The sequence below is a fragment of the Akanthomyces muscarius genome, chromosome 1 (assembly GCF_028009165.1).
Source record: "Akanthomyces muscarius strain Ve6 chromosome 1, whole genome shotgun sequence".
Taxonomy (NCBI): Eukaryota; Fungi; Ascomycota; class Sordariomycetes; order Hypocreales; family Cordycipitaceae; genus Akanthomyces; species Akanthomyces muscarius.
The window spans coordinates 1,013,158-1,031,577 of NC_079241.1; the positions used below are offsets into that span (position 1 = coordinate 1,013,158).

Genomic DNA, 18,420 nt, shown 5'->3' on the forward strand with positions numbered 1-18,420 from the left:
GCTGCTGAGGAAGACGTGCTCCAGTTCATTTCTCCTGCGGCAGGCCGCGGCAGTAGTTTCGCTCTTGCTCATATATGCTTCCAGGTATTAAGGGTAACAATCTTCTAGAGTTCTTCATCTTTGCGATGCGGTGACCGGCCAAGTTGTATTCACGGCGATATAGCCACCGAACGGGCAGTGTGGGACAACTTTGCAAAGAGATCCCCATGAAACACTATTATACTCCCCATCTTTACTTTGATCGTTTCGTATATAGCAGCCCGCGCTCGAAATAAAAGGGTTCAAAATGATCGGTCAGGTAATATTCTCACTCCTCAGTTGCGGCTCTGTCCTCGCGCCGACTTCAGGTCTGCAAGCTGAGCGCCCCCAGTACCACGCTCGGCACGATCCGTGCTCCCGCTAGCATTCCTTAGCACCAGCGCACAGCCATGCACGACCTGTAGCCCAGCGACTACATTTACAAGCTATTCGCTTTCAGCAGAATGTCGCTATGGCGTATAAGTCACACAGTAGCGCGGAGCGCTACCCTTGTCTAGCTACATATATGCGGATGACTGAATTGGGTACGAGTCCGCAAGCACCACATCATCAAGATCTAAACATGTCATGGGTGGTCAAGCCAATGTGGCAGTGTTTACACAAAAGGAGACGTTGATTCCTGCGTGTAACTATCTAGTTGCAAACTTGCAATGCAAAACAAATTTCGCTTGATCTTGATACATAATTCGTAAAGGCTGCTCCATTTTTCGAGCGCCATGAGCCAAAAAGAAAAATACAGAAAAGACGCACGTGCCAATCAGGCAGAAGCAATCTCGTAAATTATTCCTGGAAGGTGGTATAGTCCAGGGTGTCCAGCATGGCGAGGTCGATGTTGGCAAAGATCTCGGGCTGGGTGTTTTGGGAGAAGCCCATGTCGGCGCTTGGCATTTCGCCAAACAGCGGCTGCATATCGTTGAGCTTGCCGGCATGGGCGTCAAAGAGCTGGAAATCAACATCATCGCCGCCAAGCGAATCATCGAAGCCCTCGTCCACGTCACGCAGAGAAGTGGGAGTGTATAGCATGGGGTTGCCATGACCGGTAGGAGAAAAGTGCGTCGGGATCTCCATGTCAGGCACAACTGTAGGCTGTGCCATCTGGAAACCGGGCATCTGTTGAGCCATCATCTTGTTGTACATCTGCTCGGCGATGGGCATCTGCTGAGGAAGCTGCATTCTCGCGGCGTAAAGATCTTCGTCGTTGATGATGAAGGTAGACCCATTTTGATACGGAGGGTACTGCTCGTACGAAGAGGCCGACGAGGAGGGAGAAGGGTTTTCAAGGACGAGATCCATGGTGTCAATGGTCTCGGGAGAAATGCCGACAGAGGCCAACCAGTCGGGCTCGTCCTGAAACATGGGGAAATCGTTGGACTGCATGCCTTGGGGCATGGCGTCTTGAGGCGGCGTTGGCACACTGTAGCTAGGCGTAGTGTTGGGAGGAGAAAGATTGGCAATGGAGGGAGTATCCATGTTGGCAGGCTTAGAGGGCATCTTCTTGCCGGTGCCGGTGGACTTGGTGCGGACGTAGGTCCAGCCGTGAGCTTTCTCCATGTGCTGCTTGCAGTTGGATTCACGTTTCGACTTGTAGGGGCAAGGCTTGAAGAGACACTCGTGCATGGCAGGAGCGTCAGAGTGCTTGTCGTTGACGTGGCGGTCCATCTCCTTCTCGGTAGGCCAGCCGTAGTTGTGGTACTTGCAGGTAGGGATGGGACACTTCCAGGGACGAGAGTGAGTCTTCTCGTGCTTGGTCAGATCGCAAGGGCGCTTGAACTCCTTGTTGCAACCGGGCTCGCGGCACTTCTTGGGGGCGAGCTCTTCGGGAGTAGCGTTCTTCTTGCGGCGGGCCATGGAACGCATAATCTCCTCGTCGTCGTCGAGCTGCTCGCTGAGGGAGCGCTTGAACTTGACGGGGGCCTCGTTCAGGTCAACAGGTTTGCCAGTGGCCATGGAGAAGGCACTGCCGTCCTTCTTGACACGGACCAGCTCAGCTGGGCGACCATTCTCATGAATGCCTCCAAACAGACGAATCTCATCACCTCTGAGGAAGGTATTAGCAGAGTGGCTGAGAGGCACAAATCGTGGCACATACTTATCGATGCTCATGTCATCGGAAAGGTCACCCTTTTCCTTGGTGGCGAGTAGTCTACCGTATTCATAAATTTGTTCCTTCAAGTCGATGAAATATCCGTTAGTGTAAGGGCGGTCGTCAAGTCGAACTTGCTCGTGGTCGGTGAGGTATTCGACAGTCGCTTGAAGACATCGGATCGAGGTGAGACAGAAATCCATGTACAGAGCGGCGGTCTTTGCCTTCTCCTTTACGCGCAATTTTCGATAAGCATCACTCCAAACACCAACGCCAGTCAGAAGCTGACTTACCGGAGCCTTAAAAATAAGTGTCCTCTCAATGTCCCGAAGGCAGATAATATCCTTGGAACGAATGCGGCCGGGAATGTCCAGCACGATGGCCTCAAAGGGCTTGAGCGAGGGCTTCTCCAGAAGAGGACGAAGCGTATGCTCGTGGATGCGATTCACAGCGCGGCGGCTGAGAGTGGGTGCCAAGTTGCTGTTACTGGCAGCGGCGGAGCGGATAGCCGCCTGCGCTTTCGTGTTCTTCTTGGAGGAAACATCGACAGCAGAAGCCTTGTCGTTTGTCGAAGCAAGTGAGCTCCCGAGGCCGCTGTCGGAAGCATGGTGTCTGCTGTGGCGCACCGAGCGGGGGCGGAGAACCCGACGCTCCTGCTCTTTAGCCATAGCTGGGTCGACGACGGGGAGTTCGAAGAGGCCACGAGGCACTGGAGCAGAGCTGTCGCGAAGAGGCGACTTCTTTCTTGGTTTCGAATCGGACAGAGAGGTCTTGGAGAGAGCCTCATCGATGTCGTTCAGAGTAGAGAGGGTCAAGGCCATACGGCGGCGGTGGGCGTCGGTCACGTCGTCCAGTTGAGATTGGGAGCGGGTGAGACGCGGTGGGAGATAATCCTCATCAACACTGGTCAACTTGGGTGATGAAGGAGAGTGAAAGGTAGCACCCTTCTGGAGAGAGGTGGTCGTCTTAAGTGCCATTTCCTTCTCGGCGATGGACCCGGAACGAGTCATCATTTTGCGGCGTGGGTTTGAGAACGACATTGTGGGAGAAACTTTGGGCGGGGAAGCCAGCTAGTAATAAACTACCACACCAATATGCAGGAAGCTGGCGGACAGAAGAGACGTTAGCCGGAGATGGTTTGGCTTGGTCTAGGATGCAGGAGGGGTGGTATGAGTCACAAGCCGAAATCTCGACGCAGATGTCGAGGATCGGGAAATCAACTTGGACGACGTAAATGGAGGACTAGAGAGGCGGAGCCGGACTAGGATAGAGGCGAAATGGAATAAAGGGGGGGCGTGTGATGTACGTGTGGTTTCAATCCGCGGATGTGATGGATGGGATGCGTCGAGTTCTTACCCAGTCGACGAGCTAACGTGCACTGGTGCTTCGCCCACCACAGGCGAGGAGGAAAGCAGAGTAGACGGCGGGTTTGCGATGAAGCGTCGATGAATGTCGAGTTGCAAGAGTGAGTAGCACGGCAGAAGCAGAGGGTGTTGAGGCTTCGGTTATGGAAGGAGCTGACAAACGGAGTGGCAAACGAAAAGAGGCACGGGCGGTGCGGGAAAGGCGGGAAAACGTTATAATATAGAAAAGAGCGCGGGAAAAATTACAGCGACAGTCGGCCAATAGCAGCGGCGGCTCGTGGCAGATGACGAGCAACGATCCGGGGTCACGGCGAGAGAAAATGGACGTGGCCTGAGGGGTGCGTATGTGAGAACGATGGGCAGCGTTGGACGAGAAGAGGACGAGAGAAGAGGTGATGATGTACTCTGCCAACGACGGTGGGAAAAGTGGGCTTTCCAGCCCGGGGGGCGCTGCTGCCTAGACTAGCGCCCAAAGCGGACTAGCCGTCTGTTGAGGGCAGCGGGTTTGCGCAAGAGACTGTCCTTTTGCTTTGTGTTTGGGTCCATCCCCTGTCAGCACTCACTCGCTACCTACCTACCAGTAAGAAATTCCGCGCGGGCGCAGCAGTCGCCGGTACGAGCTGCGCTAACAGATCCCACGGCACTGTTTCAGCGGACATGGCATCACCCAGCGGTCCGAGTCGGCATTGTTGACGCTGTCGGCCGCCCATCCTCTTCCAACGCTCTCTGCTGCCCATTTCTTTCGCTGCACCGGCACAGGCTAGCATACCCAGGATGACGAGTCGCTGGCACTCTATGTCCGTCCCTCCCCGTCTTACGATAGTGCGTAAAGTACAGACTACCAGAACTCAAACACAAACACACCCCAATCCCACGAGCGCGCAAACCCCCCCCCCCCCCCAACGACTTAACCAAGTTCCCTGCGCCGGTGAAGACGGGCAAACAAATCTGGATGCAAAGCGCTGGCCAGACAGATCAGTTCCCCTCCTGACACTAAAGCAGCATTCAAGTTTCCAGTCGTCAGCGTTCGTATCTAATTGAGGCTTCTTTTATATGCACCGCCTTCTGCTCAAGCCAAACGCCCCCTTTCATCTTCTGTTTCAAGTGTCCAGTCCTCGTGTGCTGATGACACGTCCCTTCTTCGCCCAGATGAGAAGCCGTCTTGTCCTCGACCAGCCAAGGCGTCTCCCTCCCTCTAACACGTCGCAGCCAATGATCGGCCAGCTTATGGTGAAGCCTGCTCAAGTGGCTCGCTCCACTGCTGCGCACTGCCATCCGCACGCTAGCCCAAGGCACCGACATTCCCGGTGTCTAGTCGCCAGGCTGCCAGAATAAACCTACACGACCCAGCCAACCAGCACGAGAATATCAAGCATCGCGCCTGGGAATTTAAACGGCTGCCTGCATATTTCTAGGAACGAAGTCAGATCGCGCGGTTGAGTCGGGTCTATGGGGCTATGGGCCTATTTGCGAACCTGGGCAACCTAAATCGATCGTGTCTCTTAGGTATTTCTGAAGCAGCCATGTGCCCCGGGACACCGTCTGCGCACCGGCACCGTACCACCATGATTTTCGTGATCAAGTAGATGAAGATGTAATTCCCCCAAAGGATAAAGGGACCACGCCATTCTCTGAACTGTACTGGCCGAAAAATACGACGCACAGCCGCGCTCCCGAGGTAGTAACAATTTCATGATCAGCTACAGGGTACGGAGACTGGTGGAGTTGAACCATCGTTGAAGCCAAAGAATAGGCCAGTCGTTATTATTTGCTGGGAACGTGAGAAAATCAAGAGACGATGAGAACGAATCAGAAAAACAAAATAAAATCAAGTGCATAGAAATTTATTTTCTAGCAAGTCCCTGCTATCATTTACGTGACGTCTCTTGCTACCACTGACTTGCCGTACTAGTGCAAAATTCCATCCTGGCATCGAGTCGAGGTGGCATGTGTACATGCACCGGCCGTATCAATGGGACTACCTATGTACCTTGCATGACTTTTCCCGATGCCAAAGTAGCGCATCGTGGCTGTCGGAAGCGGGCCAACACCACGGGAAATGATAAATTCTTAATTATGCATGGCTATCGACTCTGTTCGATGCGAATGACGATGCACTGGTAGAACGAGCATGCTCAATCGTCTTAGCTTCCTAGCTTCAAATGCTGAGGCTCTCATGCCGCAGGCTGTGGCTGATAGTCCGAGGTTTACTGTACTGCTCTGGAGAGGTTTGAACCAAAATCCAGGGTTATCTTAATTTACTTGTTTGCATTTCCTTTTTTCTACAATTTTCTTTTTGGGGATGGATGTTGAAGAGGCTCACAAACAGCACCTGGCTGCGTTCAGAAATGGGTTCGGAAACGGTGAGCACGAGGTGGTGATCATCTAGCCAGTTGAAGCGAACGTTCAGTCTTTTTCATCTGCTGATGTTACTCATTTGCACAGCTACATTGTAGCCTTGTGATACAGAACTTAGCTAGACAGGGAAATGCCGAAATAAAGTGCTCGTGCGGGCTGATGCAAGTAATCGAGGTTCTATTACAGTGACCTGCTCGTCGCTCTGCATGCGTAAGCCGTCAGGCAGCTATGCTGCAGGCTAGAGTTATTTCAGACTCCACCGCCCGGATTAAATTTACTACATTCTATACAGATTTATATAAAAGCAGGCTAGCCACCGGACAGCTGCGCCATAAAATCACCGTTGTACACACTATCCCGACCATCTAGTGAGAGTGTGAGCCGCCTGCCACTCCTGGCTTCGGCTACAATAAGTGGCACAATGAATCTGAAACGCCGATTTCTGCTTACTATTTGAGTTTGGGTTTACAAGGTCTTCGAGCGATCTAAATGCGGGTTGCCTTTGTTTTGGTACTTTGTCACTCCGCAGAGCACCACAATTGCGGCAAGGATTGTTGCTTTCAGTCATGCTCTAAGCTGCAAAGCAGTGATGAAGAAAGAATGCCTGGCTAAGGTTGCCGACTTTGTCCAGTTGACCCTAACTTCTGCAAATGTCTTTTTCTTTCCAACTGAGACCACAATGTGGTCTTTCACCATTCGTTCTCTGCGCTTCTAGGTACAAACCGAGACAAAGAAAGGTATCACTTCCTTGTATACGCACCATTTCTCTACAGTAAGGGTTTGTTCTATTATGACGGGGCCAAAATATGCTCAAAGGCTCCAAACGATATTGTCGAACGATGAATGACCTCAAACCACGGTCAGCTACCTCAGCGTCTCGCATATAAATTGCGTCGCATGCGCTCGATGAATCCCAAGATATTCCTCGGCACCACCCAACACAGGCACCACAAACTTCTGTCCCAATTTCATTAACAGATCTATACAATTAAAAGCATACAGATAAGCCACTACATCTGCAACATCCACCATGGCAGACAACAACCAAAGCGGTCATGTGGACGATTACACTTTCAGTACTAAAGCTGGCATAGCTGAGTGGCTCGACGCCGTGATCAAGGAAGATGAGCTGGCAGGTTACCCGATCGAAAGCTCGGTCGAGGACTTTTGCTACGAGTTCGATACCAGTAGCGGAGACGAACCCAACGAGACAGAGCATAAAGGGTCAAGCTCTGATCCAGCAAAGACGGAGTCTGACCCAGACAAGACGGAATCCGCTATTAGTTCGAAGGAGACAGATTCTGACTCCAACAGGACGAAATCCGTTCCCGGTTCGATGAGGACAAACGTTGGAGGCTACAAGACAAAATCCGCCCCCAAGCCACAGGAAGCAGACAAGTCTCCCGCCGAGACGAGCAACGAGGAGGTCCGCAACGTCACCCACAAACCCGACAGCCTCGAGGGCATGGTCCATCTGCAGCGCATCCGCCAGTACTTCATGATGCCCAACAGCTACACCTTTGAGCGGATCTGCCAGTTTCTCGAGAATAACGGCGATGTCATCCGCCACCTGGCCACCTACACGATCCCGCACCCGGACCAGTACCTCCCCGGCGAGGCCGACGACCTCCTGTTCGAGCCCCGCCGCGGGGCATCGCGCAAGGAAGCTGCGGATAGCATCCTCTACGACATCCGCAGCATCATCTGGGGCTCGGATGCGATCCAGGCGCAGCTGGACATCGTCTATGATACTGAAAACAAATCCGACAATATTTGGTTCTTCGAGCAGCTGCGCAAGCACCGGCACTTCAAGCGCACCCAGCGCGCCGTCGCCCACCTGCGCGCGACCGACCTGAGATGGAAGGCCATGGACGATGCGGCCAAGGAGAGGCGCAAGCGGCAGCTCGACGAGCACAGCGCCAGCCGCCTGAACAACGAGGTGCGCTTCGATAGCGGCTCGAACAAGCGACGGGGAGGAGATGATGCAGAGGTAAGCGGGGCATCCAAACGTTCTAGAGGCTAATTACTCGCAGCAGGGCTGTCTTGGTCAACGAGGTAGGATTTCTCTTTGGCGTTGGGGTCTTACACAGAAGCAGGAGTTTGGTAATTCGTTTAAGCCTTTGCACCGGAGGCGGTTTTTGATAAATTTGATATTTTTTCTCTCGCGATATTCTCTATGATTTGTGCAGATATGCAATACATGATGTGTAAAGTAGAAAACGAAATCAAACCCAGATGCAATTGTGTTTTTTAAACATGGCTCTCATGACCAACAAGGCCAAAGTAAAACTCCCTTCATACATGAGCCCATCCATTCTCCGCCAGGACCTGCATCTCGTTAATCAGGCAAAACACACCCGGCTCGTGCCTCGCCATGTCCTCCTTCTGCCACGCCTCGACGCGCGAGCGCACCACCCAGCCCTCAAACGAGATGCGCGCCCAGCGCTTAACACGGTTGGTCCAGAGGCCGAGGAAGATGTCAGCGGCCGCGACCCACGACGACGAAGGCGGGTGGGTGGCCTCGTACGCGGGCAGGTTGTAGCCGACGCGCACGCGCGGGTTCAGGTACACGCCGAGCGTCTTGGACAGCGGGTTGTCGGCGTGAATGAGGCAGCACTCGGAGCCCTCGAGGTGCTGCAGCGCCAGCGAGTCGGGGATGCCGCGGAAGCGCAGCTTGGTGGGGGACACGAACGGGTCGGCGGGCATGACGACTGTCGAGGACGCATGTGTTAGCCTATCTTCTTGGGGGAAAACAATTGGAGAAAAAGCTAGTCTACATACCGATGCCGTTCCAGCAGCTTGTTACAGGGACAGCGTCCTGGTTGTTGACCAGCGGCGACCGCGAGCCACGGGCCTTGAAGTAGGGCCACGTCTGCATAATATGCGCGCTCCCTTCAGCGTCTCGCAGCGCAAAAGTGTCATAGTATAAAGGCGGCTTCGAAAAGTCGAGCGAGCACGCGGCGCCATATGCGCCATCATTGGTATCCATTAATGTGACAATGTCATCCGTCTGTCACCAAGTCAGCAAAGCTCTTTTCTCTTTGCAGATTGCCAGCACCATCTTACCGTAAACACGACATCATTCAAGAACAAAATCTTGTCAAAAGTGACTCCCTTTTTATACAAATCAAAAAGGTCCTGCAACGTCTTGTTTCGCAGCCTCGCCAGGTACGGAATCCTTCGCAGCTCCTTCTTCTTCCTCGCCGTCTCGATCCAGCCCTCGCTGCCGTCATCCCCCCTCTGTATCTCGTCGGCGTGCGTCACGTCCGACACCTCGACGCGGTGCGGCACCCCGCGGCTCTCGAGCTGGTGGTCCAGGTCGCGCAGGACCTCCTTGCTGTCGTCCCAGCTGCCGCTCTCGTAGACGCTCACAAAGACGTTTTCCGGCCCAAAGAGCTCCGTCAGCTCCAGCACCGCATTGTTCCAGTGCTTTTTGAGGATGTCGCCGTTGTTGAAGTGCATGCCGGCAATGTAGATGCGCTCCTTGGCGCGGCCCGTCTTGCGCGGCATGTACTCGCGCTCGCGGGCCAGGTTGTGGTGGATGCGCATGACGTCGAAGATGTTGAAGAGCACAAAGACGATCAGCAGCAGCCGAATCGCCTTTTTGCGGCCGAGGCGCCGCAGATACAGCGCTGTGGCTATGGAAAGCAGCATGTTGCTGGTGGTCGTTATTGTTTGGTCGCGGGTCTCGTGTGTCGACGTGCGATGGGGTTGGCTGGTGGCTTCGTAAGATGCATTAGGCCTCCTTTGTGCGGCGGCGCGAGTGACCACTGATCGTTCACATGAGGCCGATTGAGAGCCTCGATATCGTCGTGATGGTCGATTGGCGGTTTGATGTCAGCCTGTCACAGGCAATTTTCGCCAAGGCTCGAGGTCAAGGAGCTGCCGCCCTGACTAACCTGAGCACAGCCTTGAGCTGGCCAGCGCCCGCCTCCTGCCAAGGGCAGCCCCTAGAGCCACTGCGGAGGTGCTATTGTTAGTGGAGATGGCCCCAACTTTAGCGCCCCTGGCAACTGTCGAAGGGCGATCCAGTTTATCGATGTGTCACCACGACGAGACAGTGTTATTTATTACTGATATGATTGGACAAAATATATTGTTCTGAAGGTCAACCTTCAGAAACACCTTTCAAACTTTTCTCATACATGTTTGCCAAAACAGCATACTTTGCAGTTTAATGTAACTCCCACTCCCAGCAAAATCGTACTCTAGATGCGAACAGTCATGGATTGAGCCTGGCCCAGACATCGTCATTTTGTTGATCCTGATCTCTGGTACCCGGACTCAGACCTGTATTAGTTGAACAATTATTTGGCAAAGTGCAAGTCGTAGCTGAGCCACTTTCTAGCCTGTACCGCGTCGACGGAGAGACCAGGATAGCCGTACGTGAGCGGCAGGAAAAAGTACCAGCCGCCGGCAATGATGGCAGTAATGACGCCGGCCGCGATCCAAACGCCGACAACGCTCTGACCAGCAAAGCGCTCCTTGGCGGTAAGGTGCTTTTGGCCGGGTCTATCGGTGCTGGGGGCAGCGCCAGTAGTAAAGACAAACTCGACAAGGGCACCAGCCACCAGGCAAGAGGCAAGATGAGCTGGCAGGTAGTGATGCAGGAAGAGCTGGCGGCCCATCAGGAAGAATGGGAAGTAGTGAGTAGCCCAGCAAAGCCAGAAGAATCCTGTAGAGTTGTATAGTTTGGAGCGAGTACCTGGAAATACGGTTAGCTGTATTGCAACGAGAGTATGCGTGGAATGTCTACTTACGGCGATCCAGGGCATCGACGCCACGGCGGAGAGAGATCTGGTCCGCGAGGATAATGCCGGCGTAGATGGCAAGGAGACCGCTAGCAAACCACCAACCAAGAGGGTTGCCCACAAAGTAAATCTGCTGGCGAGTGTCGTTCTGGGTCCAGAAGCTGACACCACGGAGCAGGAATGGCCACTGATAAGGGTGGCTGGCGTAGGGGTGGCTGCTGGTCAACTTGCTGTTGTGATAGAACATGGCACGCTGAAGCTCAAAGTACTTTTGCAGGAAAGGCATATGCTTGACCTCGCGAGCGGGCTTCTCGCGGCGAGCGTCCTTGGCGTCAAGTGAGGTGATGTCTTCAGCGATCCAGACGTTGGAGCTAGGGGGGATCTGCTTGTTGCCGTTGATTTCCTGCTGCTGATGACCCCAGTCAGGCAGAGGCTTGGAGTGAGTCCACATTGCAACCTTGCTCGGGTAGTGAATCAGCTTGAAGTGGCCGGCGACGGTCTTGAATTCTTGGCTGGCCTTGCCGTGCTCAATGCGAATCTCAAAAAGGGTGTCATTTTCGCGGCTGCCGAAAGCATCCTCCACGGAGACGGTGGTAAATTCCTGGTTGGTCGGGTAGTAGGGAGAGGCAACGTCATGGGAGAGCAGGACAGTGTTGGTGGACACGTGCTTGAGGCGAACGACCGCATTGTTGAGAACATTGACACCGGTCTGCTTGTCATCGCTAGCAGGCATAATTTGCCAGTAGTTGTTGGTATCGTTGAACGGATATCCAGTAACCTGCTGGCCTTGGCTAGAAACACGGCCATCTTCGTAGCGAAGGGGGTAGTTCTCGCCGTGACTGTGAAGGTAGGCCTTGGTCTCCTTGTGGCGGATCGTAATGGTGTCGTAATACTGGATGTCGACAGCGTTGGCGAGCATAACATTGTCGCTAAGGGTTTCCTGGAACTCGGGAGTCATGAAGTCATCGCCAGGGCCGGAGCGGCTCAGAATCGTGAAGTGGACCTGGAACCAAAAGAGGTAGAAGATGAAGGGCATAACAATTAGACCTAGGGCACGCGCAGCAAAGTGCTTGGCGTACACAGGCAGGCTGAGTGCGCCGCCAACACGCTTGATGTCCAACAACTCCCAAAGATCGATGATGACGGCAGATCCAATGGCGACGAAGGCAAAAGTACCGACATACTTGGTGGACATGTCGCAAGAGAGCGCGAAGCCGGTAAAGATGAGCCACTTCCACCACTTGCGGCCAAAAGGCTCGTGGCGCTGCTTGTAGAACTTGATGTAGCAGAGCAAACTGCAAGCCATTGCCAGAATCAGGGTGGCATCGAGGAGGATGAGGCGTGTCTGGCCGATATGGGCATTGTCGAGAAGGACCAAGATGGTGGCGATGAGGCAGGCGGGCACCGTGTAGCCAGACTCCCACATGATGAGGTAGGTGACGGAGACCGTGAGGGCGCCAAGGATGGCGGGCAGAGCTCGGAAGGCCACATAGGGCACCTTGTTGTCAATGTAGGAATCGCCAATGTTCTCAAACTTGAAGTGGCCGTCGTAGCCGACCAGCCAGCCCATGAAGGCGAACAGAAGCTTGGCGAAAGGTGGGTGGACATCAAAGAAGTATGTACGCTCGAGGTAGTAGGAAGCAAACTATGGCAGCAAGAAGGGTCAGCTTTTGCGACTCGGCATCGTCAGTCGTCCGGCGCCAGGCTGGGACTGTACCTTTCCAAAGTGGACTTCGTCAAAGACGACCTCGTTGGGATGGCTGATACCCCAGAAACGCGTGATGAAGCCGAGAATGGTCATGGCAGTCAGGGCGATTGTGTGGTCCCATTCGATTCCGCCCTTTTTCTGGGCCGCGGCGGCCTTGACGAGCTTGTCGAGTTCCTGGTCATCGTTGACAGCCACGTCGACGACCTTTTTGGAGGAGCCGACGTTCCGCTGGCGCAGAGAGCCCGGGGGAATTGCAGGAGACGCCATGATGCTGCCAATGGGTGTCAGTGGAATTGGACGATTGGGTGATTGCGCGAGTCTGGAGCGAGACGCGGAAAGTTAAGGGCGAGGCGATGAGGAAGCGTAGTTGGCGTCACCTCCCTGCTCCCCTGGTGATAGCTACCCACCTCAGAGTAAAGAGCAGACGAAACGCGGTGCAGGTAGAGGTAGAAGAAACAGAATAATAGGACAAAAGAGCAAAAGAATGTAGAGAAGTAAAAAGTATTCAATGAAGAAAAGGGAATACGCGCAAGACCACGCGCACTCAGCACCGCAATGGAATGGATTTGCGATGAACCTCCTTTTTTCGTGGACTTGGACACGAACTGATGAAAGTTGAGACCGTGTCCACGCCGACTGGGGCGCGCGGGCAAACAGCCAGACAGCCACAGCCCACCAAGCACAACTGCTTGAGCTCCGAGTTTAGCGGTCCCACGGTGAATATTAGGTGCTAAAGCTGGTGCTATGATGCGCTGCGGCCGCTGTGGTTGGCTGGCAAGCTGGCTCGCTGCAGGGGAGTGGAGCCAGCTGGGCAGTTCCAGGGGTTGGCGAGCTGGGCGAGGCGGCCCCTGATGATGCTCGCGCCGCCCTGCATAGGGACGGCTGCGACGCTGGCTCTTTGACCACCTTGGTAATTATTACAGATGTAATAGTAGCAGGCAATGTCTCCGTTACTATGGAGTACTGGTAGGTATGTGTGCAAGATATCGCGGCGATGCAGGAGGGCTACCCTTGGGATCGCTCTGTACCTCTGTGTGGAACAACCCGTACATGTACCGAGGCCACACGATATTGCACCAGAGATCAGCGAACTCATATACTTTTTGCCCATTCTCTTTCAAGTTCGAACCGACATCACATAGCTATAGTTTGCCGTGACACCCTGAGAAATGCGTGGGATGCGACAGAGGCATTGGCCGGGCCGTTGGCTGGTGCGACCTTTGTTGCCGTGTAGACACGAACTTCAGAGCCCAGGGCCACAGCGTACCATCAGCTACTCAATCGAGGAAACCCAGGATCTACCCGATCAGAATCGCAGCGTGATTTAAAAATAGCCGCCAACTCGACCGAGACACGCAAGCTATTACCAGTAGGGAGTGAAGCCCTGGTAGCCTCAGTCGGGTACAAGGCGACGTACATACAGATACCTGGACTGCCATTCATGCCCACAAACGCACCCCCATAACTCCAGTCCATGCATAATTGGCATTACACCACAAAACCAAGCTCCTTTCCCAGCTCGCGAATCTTTCATGTAATAGTGTGGTACGAGAAACCCATTCGCAGTGGGCCGCTGACGAATTTTTGGGCCGGCAGAAACCGCCCGTTCGCGGGGCCGCCGCTATCAACAGTGATGCTGCCAGCGCGCCTCGAGGGCCTGTATGCCACAAGGCGGGGTGTCTGGCTTCTGTCCGCCGCCGGAGCTCGGAGCGCCCCAGCCGTCCTCCTTCCCAAAGATTCGAATTCATCGGAGCACTACAAAGACTTGTTGCGTCCCACGTTGGTAATTGTCATTTCCTCCTCTTCTCCATACCATCATCCCGCAAGCAAAAACAACAACCTGACCTTTCAAAACTACACAGGTACGTCCCATGTCCATGACCATCACACGGATTGCCCCGCGACGACTGGTCGCCCCGAGCTTCGCTCGCCCGCTCTTGGCCGCTTCTTCCACCTCTTGCTCGTCTGCCACCGCGACGCCCAAACTCAATCGCTCACCAGCTTCTCCAAGATTCGCATCCACCATGTCTGACCAGACCATCATCTTCACCAAGGACGCTCCTGCTCGTAAGTCGCTCTCTGCTACCCACCGCCAGCGTTGCTCACCTTTGCTAACTTGCCCCTCCCCCACCTTTTAGCTGTCGGCCCCTACGTGAGTTCAATGCACCTCGAGCCCTTCCAACGACAATCTATCGCTACGTGTCTTTACAAATGGCCACTAACCTGCTCTCCCGCTACAGTCCCAGGCCATCAAGACCCCCTTCGCCATCTACTGCTCCGGCGCCATCCCTCTCACTGCCGACGGCACCTTTGTTGGCTCCAACATCACCACCCAGACCACCCAGTGCTGCGAGAACCTCAAGGCCGTCCTCGCCGAGGCTGGCTCCTCCATCCCCAAGGTCGTCAAGACCATGATCTTCATCTCCGACATGGCCCACTTCGCCGTAAGTCTCTTTACTCTACGAATGCCCTGCGCGACCTATATACTGACCAGCGCACGGCAGGAGATGAACGCCGAGTACGAGAAGTTCTTCTCCCACAAGCCCGCTCGCAGCTGCGTCGCCGTCAAGACCCTTCCCAAGAACGTCGACGTCGAGATCGAGGCTATTGCTCTGCCTTAAATGTAGTCGTGACCCGTTTAATAAGAGCATATATTCCTTTACAATCACGTTTCGGACGAAATACCAAGTGGCGTATAATTAATCTTTGTAGATGTCGTGAATTTTCTATGTCGCCAAGCAATGGCTTGTCTAAGCGTCCCAAATAACGACACGACCATCAACGCCGCTGGCTGCGATAGCGTTAGTAAACGAGCTACACAACTTATCGGCACGATCAACTTACAAGTAAATTTGGTAACACGGCCACCCGACGTCTCGTACGGGCGAATCGTAGTAACGGTGTTTTGATGAGTCGTCTTGAGCTGCGTGTCGTCCTTGGACTTGCCCTTGAGATCCATCTGCCTGAACATGTTCAGAGCAGATTCCTCACGCTGCACGCCGGCAGCGGCCCCCTTGGCCTCGACGGGGCCAGCAATCTCCCAGCCCGACTCACCACCTTTGAAGCGGAACGCCTCGCAGTCGTAGCCGGCGGCGATGATCTCATCGTCCGACTTCCACAGCAGGCTCTTGAAGGGCAGCAGCTGGGTCGAGACGGTCAGCACGGCGCGGGGCGGCTGCTCCGGGCCGGTGGGGTAGACGACGGTGATGCTGCTGTCGTGGGCCGCAAAGGCGAGGGCGTCGCCGCTGGGCGAGAAGGCGACCGAGTGCACCCAGCCCGCCGAGTTGTTGAGGTACTCGCCGCAGACGGTGTTGAAGGGCAGGCGCTCGCCCCAGACGCTGGGCTCGGGCTTGGCGTCCATGCCCTTGATGAAGCCGGAGAAGACGCGCGCGTGGGCGTCGGTCGAGCCGGCCGCAAGGAGCACCGAGTTGGGGTGCCACGCGACGCTGGTGATTGTGCTGCGGATCGGCTTCTTCAGGTGCTTCGACACCCACCAGTCGTTTTCCTCCTCAAAGTAGCAGACGGCGATGACGCGGTCGCCCGAGCCGACGGCAAACTTGGTCTCGGACGGCGACCAGCGCACAAACGTCGCGGCGCGGCTGATGCGTAGGAGAACCAGTGTCGGCTTGTATCCGGTCGGCGAAGGCTCCCAGACGAGGGCATTGCGATCTGAACCAGAAGAGTGCCGTTAGTGGCCCGCGACTTTCTGGCGCAGGGGCTGCGGGGTTGGGGTGGAAAGGGAGCCACGTTACCTTGCGAGCAAGTTACGATGCGGCCGCTGTTTGGCGCAATGTCGACACCAGTGACCGTCTTGTCATGGCCCTTGAGCTCGTCCTTGAGCTTAAAGGCATTTCCGACCTTGCCGTAGAGCTCGACGCTCGTGTCTCGTGCCACGGCGAGGACGCTGTGGTCGGTCGAGAAGGAGTGGTCGGCGATTGGGTTGTGGAACAAGTGGTGAACCTCGGGAGCAGCCATTTTGAAGGATTTGATCGGATGGGGAGCGATAGGAGTAGCTCTCTACTATCGCGGGAAGCTTTGTCTGGCGAATGTTGGAATGACGAAGGTGTCAGGGAGTCTAGCGCTGGGCGGCAGTGATAGCGGGGTTGGCACATTACGTATGTCGCTGGCGGCGCAGCTTTTGGGAGGTGCCTGGGCAGATGCTTGTGCCCCCACGTTCTCAACACTATGTCCGCCGCAGCGGTTGTATATAAAATTTCGCTAATTCACTCTCTGCAAGCAGCTCACCAATCTAGACTGTTTCCTTTTAATCTATATAAATGATGCATACTATAGGAGGAATCTACTGGCGTGAGCACGGGCCCGCTACTACTACGGTTTTTCCTACCCTCATTATTATAGAAGTACCAGATAGGCAGAAAGCCTAGTTAGAGTATTAATAATAATAATAATAATAATAATAATAATCTACTGGCGTGTCAGGCGGTTAGTGACTGGCCTTTGACACTCCCGACAGTCAGGGATTGGATCGTCTTACTCATAGTTACAGAAACCACATAAAGAGGAAAGAAATAACTACTTGACTGTGAAAGATGAGGAATTCCTCAGACAAAAATAAAAATGACATGCAATACTACCAAGTGTAAATGTGAGAAAAGAAATCAGACTTACCTAAATAATAGTTTCAAAGGGTGGAAGAAAAGGTCGGCGGGGCGAGCAGCATGAGAGCCGGCCAGCATAGCGAGCCATCGTGTTCTGTGAAAATGTCAACGAGTAAACCAAGTCCGTGCATACCTGTAAGAAATTGTCAGGCACAAGCCGGATCTCGTGCGAGGGATCGCAGTCACAAGGGCCAACGAAGAACTTGCACCGAATTAGCCGTACAATGCACATTAAACAGCACGGATGATCTGCAACATCTTCTCGGAGAGTGGGCACGGCGATTCTGCCCATGAATGAGTGGCTGGCGTAACTGCTGAAAAGGTTGGCGAGAGGGCCTCTCTGTGGTTGCTTGCTGGACCGTTTGGAATAGCGAGTCGCGTCAAGGCTACTTATATGCGAACGACTAGAGAGGTGCCATTCTTTGATGAGACCAGATTCTTGAAGCAGAGCGTGACGCAAAGAACAAAGGGTCTCATTCAACTCACACCACTTTCAATATTATCATGCAAAGAACATGTGGTAGCAAAGACGTAATAGATCTAGGTTGAATAGAGAGCAAAGAATCCTTTCAACGTAAGGTGGTGCATCTGCTTTTTCAAGCTTAGTGAGGCCTTGCGCGAGCCATCCCTCTTGTGTCGAAGGCCTTCAGACAAAGAACAATTCAGCATAGAAACTGGTGGAATAGAGTTCCAAATCGATTTAAAAAAAAAGAAAAAAGTGTTTTATTTAACGTGAAACCAACTTTCTGCAACAGCTTTTATGCATTGCCAGTGGAATTTAACGCTCCTTTGTGTCCTTTTCCCAGCAATGGCCGGTGCATACTGGTATAATGCTACTATTGATGCAGGATGTCTCAAATTGATATCGGTTCGGGTAAGCTTTTTTGGCGCTACCGCTGATGATGAAGCCGCACTGAGTTCAACTTATAGCAAGTCATGAAGAGAACATGCGTGTCGATAAGTATATTTGTGTTGCTGTTTCCAATACTTTTGAGAAGCGTGCATTTTATGGCAAAAGCTCAATGCGAGACGAAAACTGAAATTCTCATTTCTTCCACCATTAGCTTCGTTACCGTTCCTGGCTGGCCTCCGCTGCCAAGTCACAATGAGTTGAAGTCTAATATCAACAAGTGCCGCATGCATTCATCCTCTGAAATGCAATTGAAAGTCTAAACTGGACCGCTACTCACTATCATTACTAGGCCAAAATACGCCTTCCTCCCAGCCATGGTGTGGACGACGATTTTGAGAATGCAGCAGACAGCGAAACATCTGGCACTAATTAAAACTAGCCGACGGAGGAACCACATTGGGGGTGTCCTTGTATTTCCAAGAATCTGGAGCCTCGTTTTATTTACCCTCAGACCTTGATTCAAGCGACGTTTTTGTCATCGCCTTCCTACCCTGGCCCATGGTTATCCGTCTTGTCCGCGGACAACGTTTTGAGACAGGACCCGGGATCCGCCCGACTCTATGATGCTAAGCTCCGTGGGCGTAC

The 18,420-nt window shown here is 53.7% G+C and overlaps 7 protein-coding genes across 7 annotated transcripts; 2 read left to right on the forward strand and 5 right to left on the reverse strand.

Annotated features, from left to right (window-relative positions):
- Positions 1-819: 819 nt before the first annotated feature.
- On the reverse strand, positions 820-3,162 carry LMH87_005256 (uncharacterized protein; the record flags this gene model as incomplete). The annotated part of the gene is made up of 3 exons (XM_056202943.1): positions 820-2,077; positions 2,129-2,352; positions 2,416-3,162. 3 exons carry the CDS (start codon positions 3,160-3,162, stop codon positions 820-822), a joined length of 2,229 nt encoding a protein of 742 aa, XP_056058450.1.
- Positions 3,163-3,192: 30 nt separating this feature from the next.
- Positions 3,193-4,223, reverse strand: LMH87_005257 (uncharacterized protein; the record flags this gene model as incomplete). Its single annotated transcript, XM_056202944.1, has 3 exons — positions 3,193-3,226; positions 3,479-3,621; positions 4,065-4,223. The coding sequence occupies 3 exons, from the start codon at positions 4,221-4,223 to the stop codon at positions 3,193-3,195; spliced, it is 336 nt and encodes a 111-aa protein (XP_056058451.1).
- Positions 4,224-6,874: 2,651 nt separating this feature from the next.
- On the forward strand, positions 6,875-7,867 carry LMH87_005258 (uncharacterized protein; the record flags this gene model as incomplete). The annotated part of the gene is made up of 1 exon (XM_056202945.1): positions 6,875-7,867. One exon carries the CDS (start codon positions 6,875-6,877, stop codon positions 7,865-7,867), a length of 993 nt encoding a protein of 330 aa, XP_056058452.1.
- Positions 7,868-8,139: 272 nt separating this feature from the next.
- On the reverse strand, positions 8,140-9,498 carry LMH87_005259 (uncharacterized protein; the record flags this gene model as incomplete). The annotated part of the gene is made up of 3 exons (XM_056202946.1): positions 8,140-8,555; positions 8,626-8,854; positions 8,911-9,498. 3 exons carry the CDS (start codon positions 9,496-9,498, stop codon positions 8,140-8,142), a joined length of 1,233 nt encoding a protein of 410 aa, XP_056058453.1.
- Positions 9,499-10,151: 653 nt separating this feature from the next.
- LMH87_005260 (uncharacterized protein) lies at positions 10,152-12,570 on the reverse strand (the record flags this gene model as incomplete). Its single annotated transcript, XM_056202947.1, has 3 exons — positions 10,152-10,549; positions 10,605-12,240; positions 12,313-12,570. 3 exons carry the CDS (start codon positions 12,568-12,570, stop codon positions 10,152-10,154), a joined length of 2,292 nt encoding a protein of 763 aa, XP_056058454.1.
- Positions 12,571-13,936: 1,366 nt separating this feature from the next.
- LMH87_005261 (uncharacterized protein) lies at positions 13,937-14,924 on the forward strand (the record flags this gene model as incomplete). The annotated part of the gene is made up of 5 exons (XM_056202948.1): positions 13,937-14,086; positions 14,166-14,370; positions 14,442-14,455; positions 14,544-14,747; positions 14,808-14,924. The coding sequence occupies 5 exons, from the start codon at positions 13,937-13,939 to the stop codon at positions 14,922-14,924; spliced, it is 690 nt and encodes a 229-aa protein (XP_056058455.1).
- A 129-nt stretch (positions 14,925-15,053) lies between these two features.
- Positions 15,054-16,278, reverse strand: LMH87_005262 (uncharacterized protein; the record flags this gene model as incomplete). The annotated part of the gene is made up of 3 exons (XM_056202949.1): positions 15,054-15,094; positions 15,148-15,972; positions 16,056-16,278. The coding sequence occupies 3 exons, from the start codon at positions 16,276-16,278 to the stop codon at positions 15,054-15,056; spliced, it is 1,089 nt and encodes a 362-aa protein (XP_056058456.1).
- Between the last annotated feature and the right edge of the window lie 2,142 nt (positions 16,279-18,420).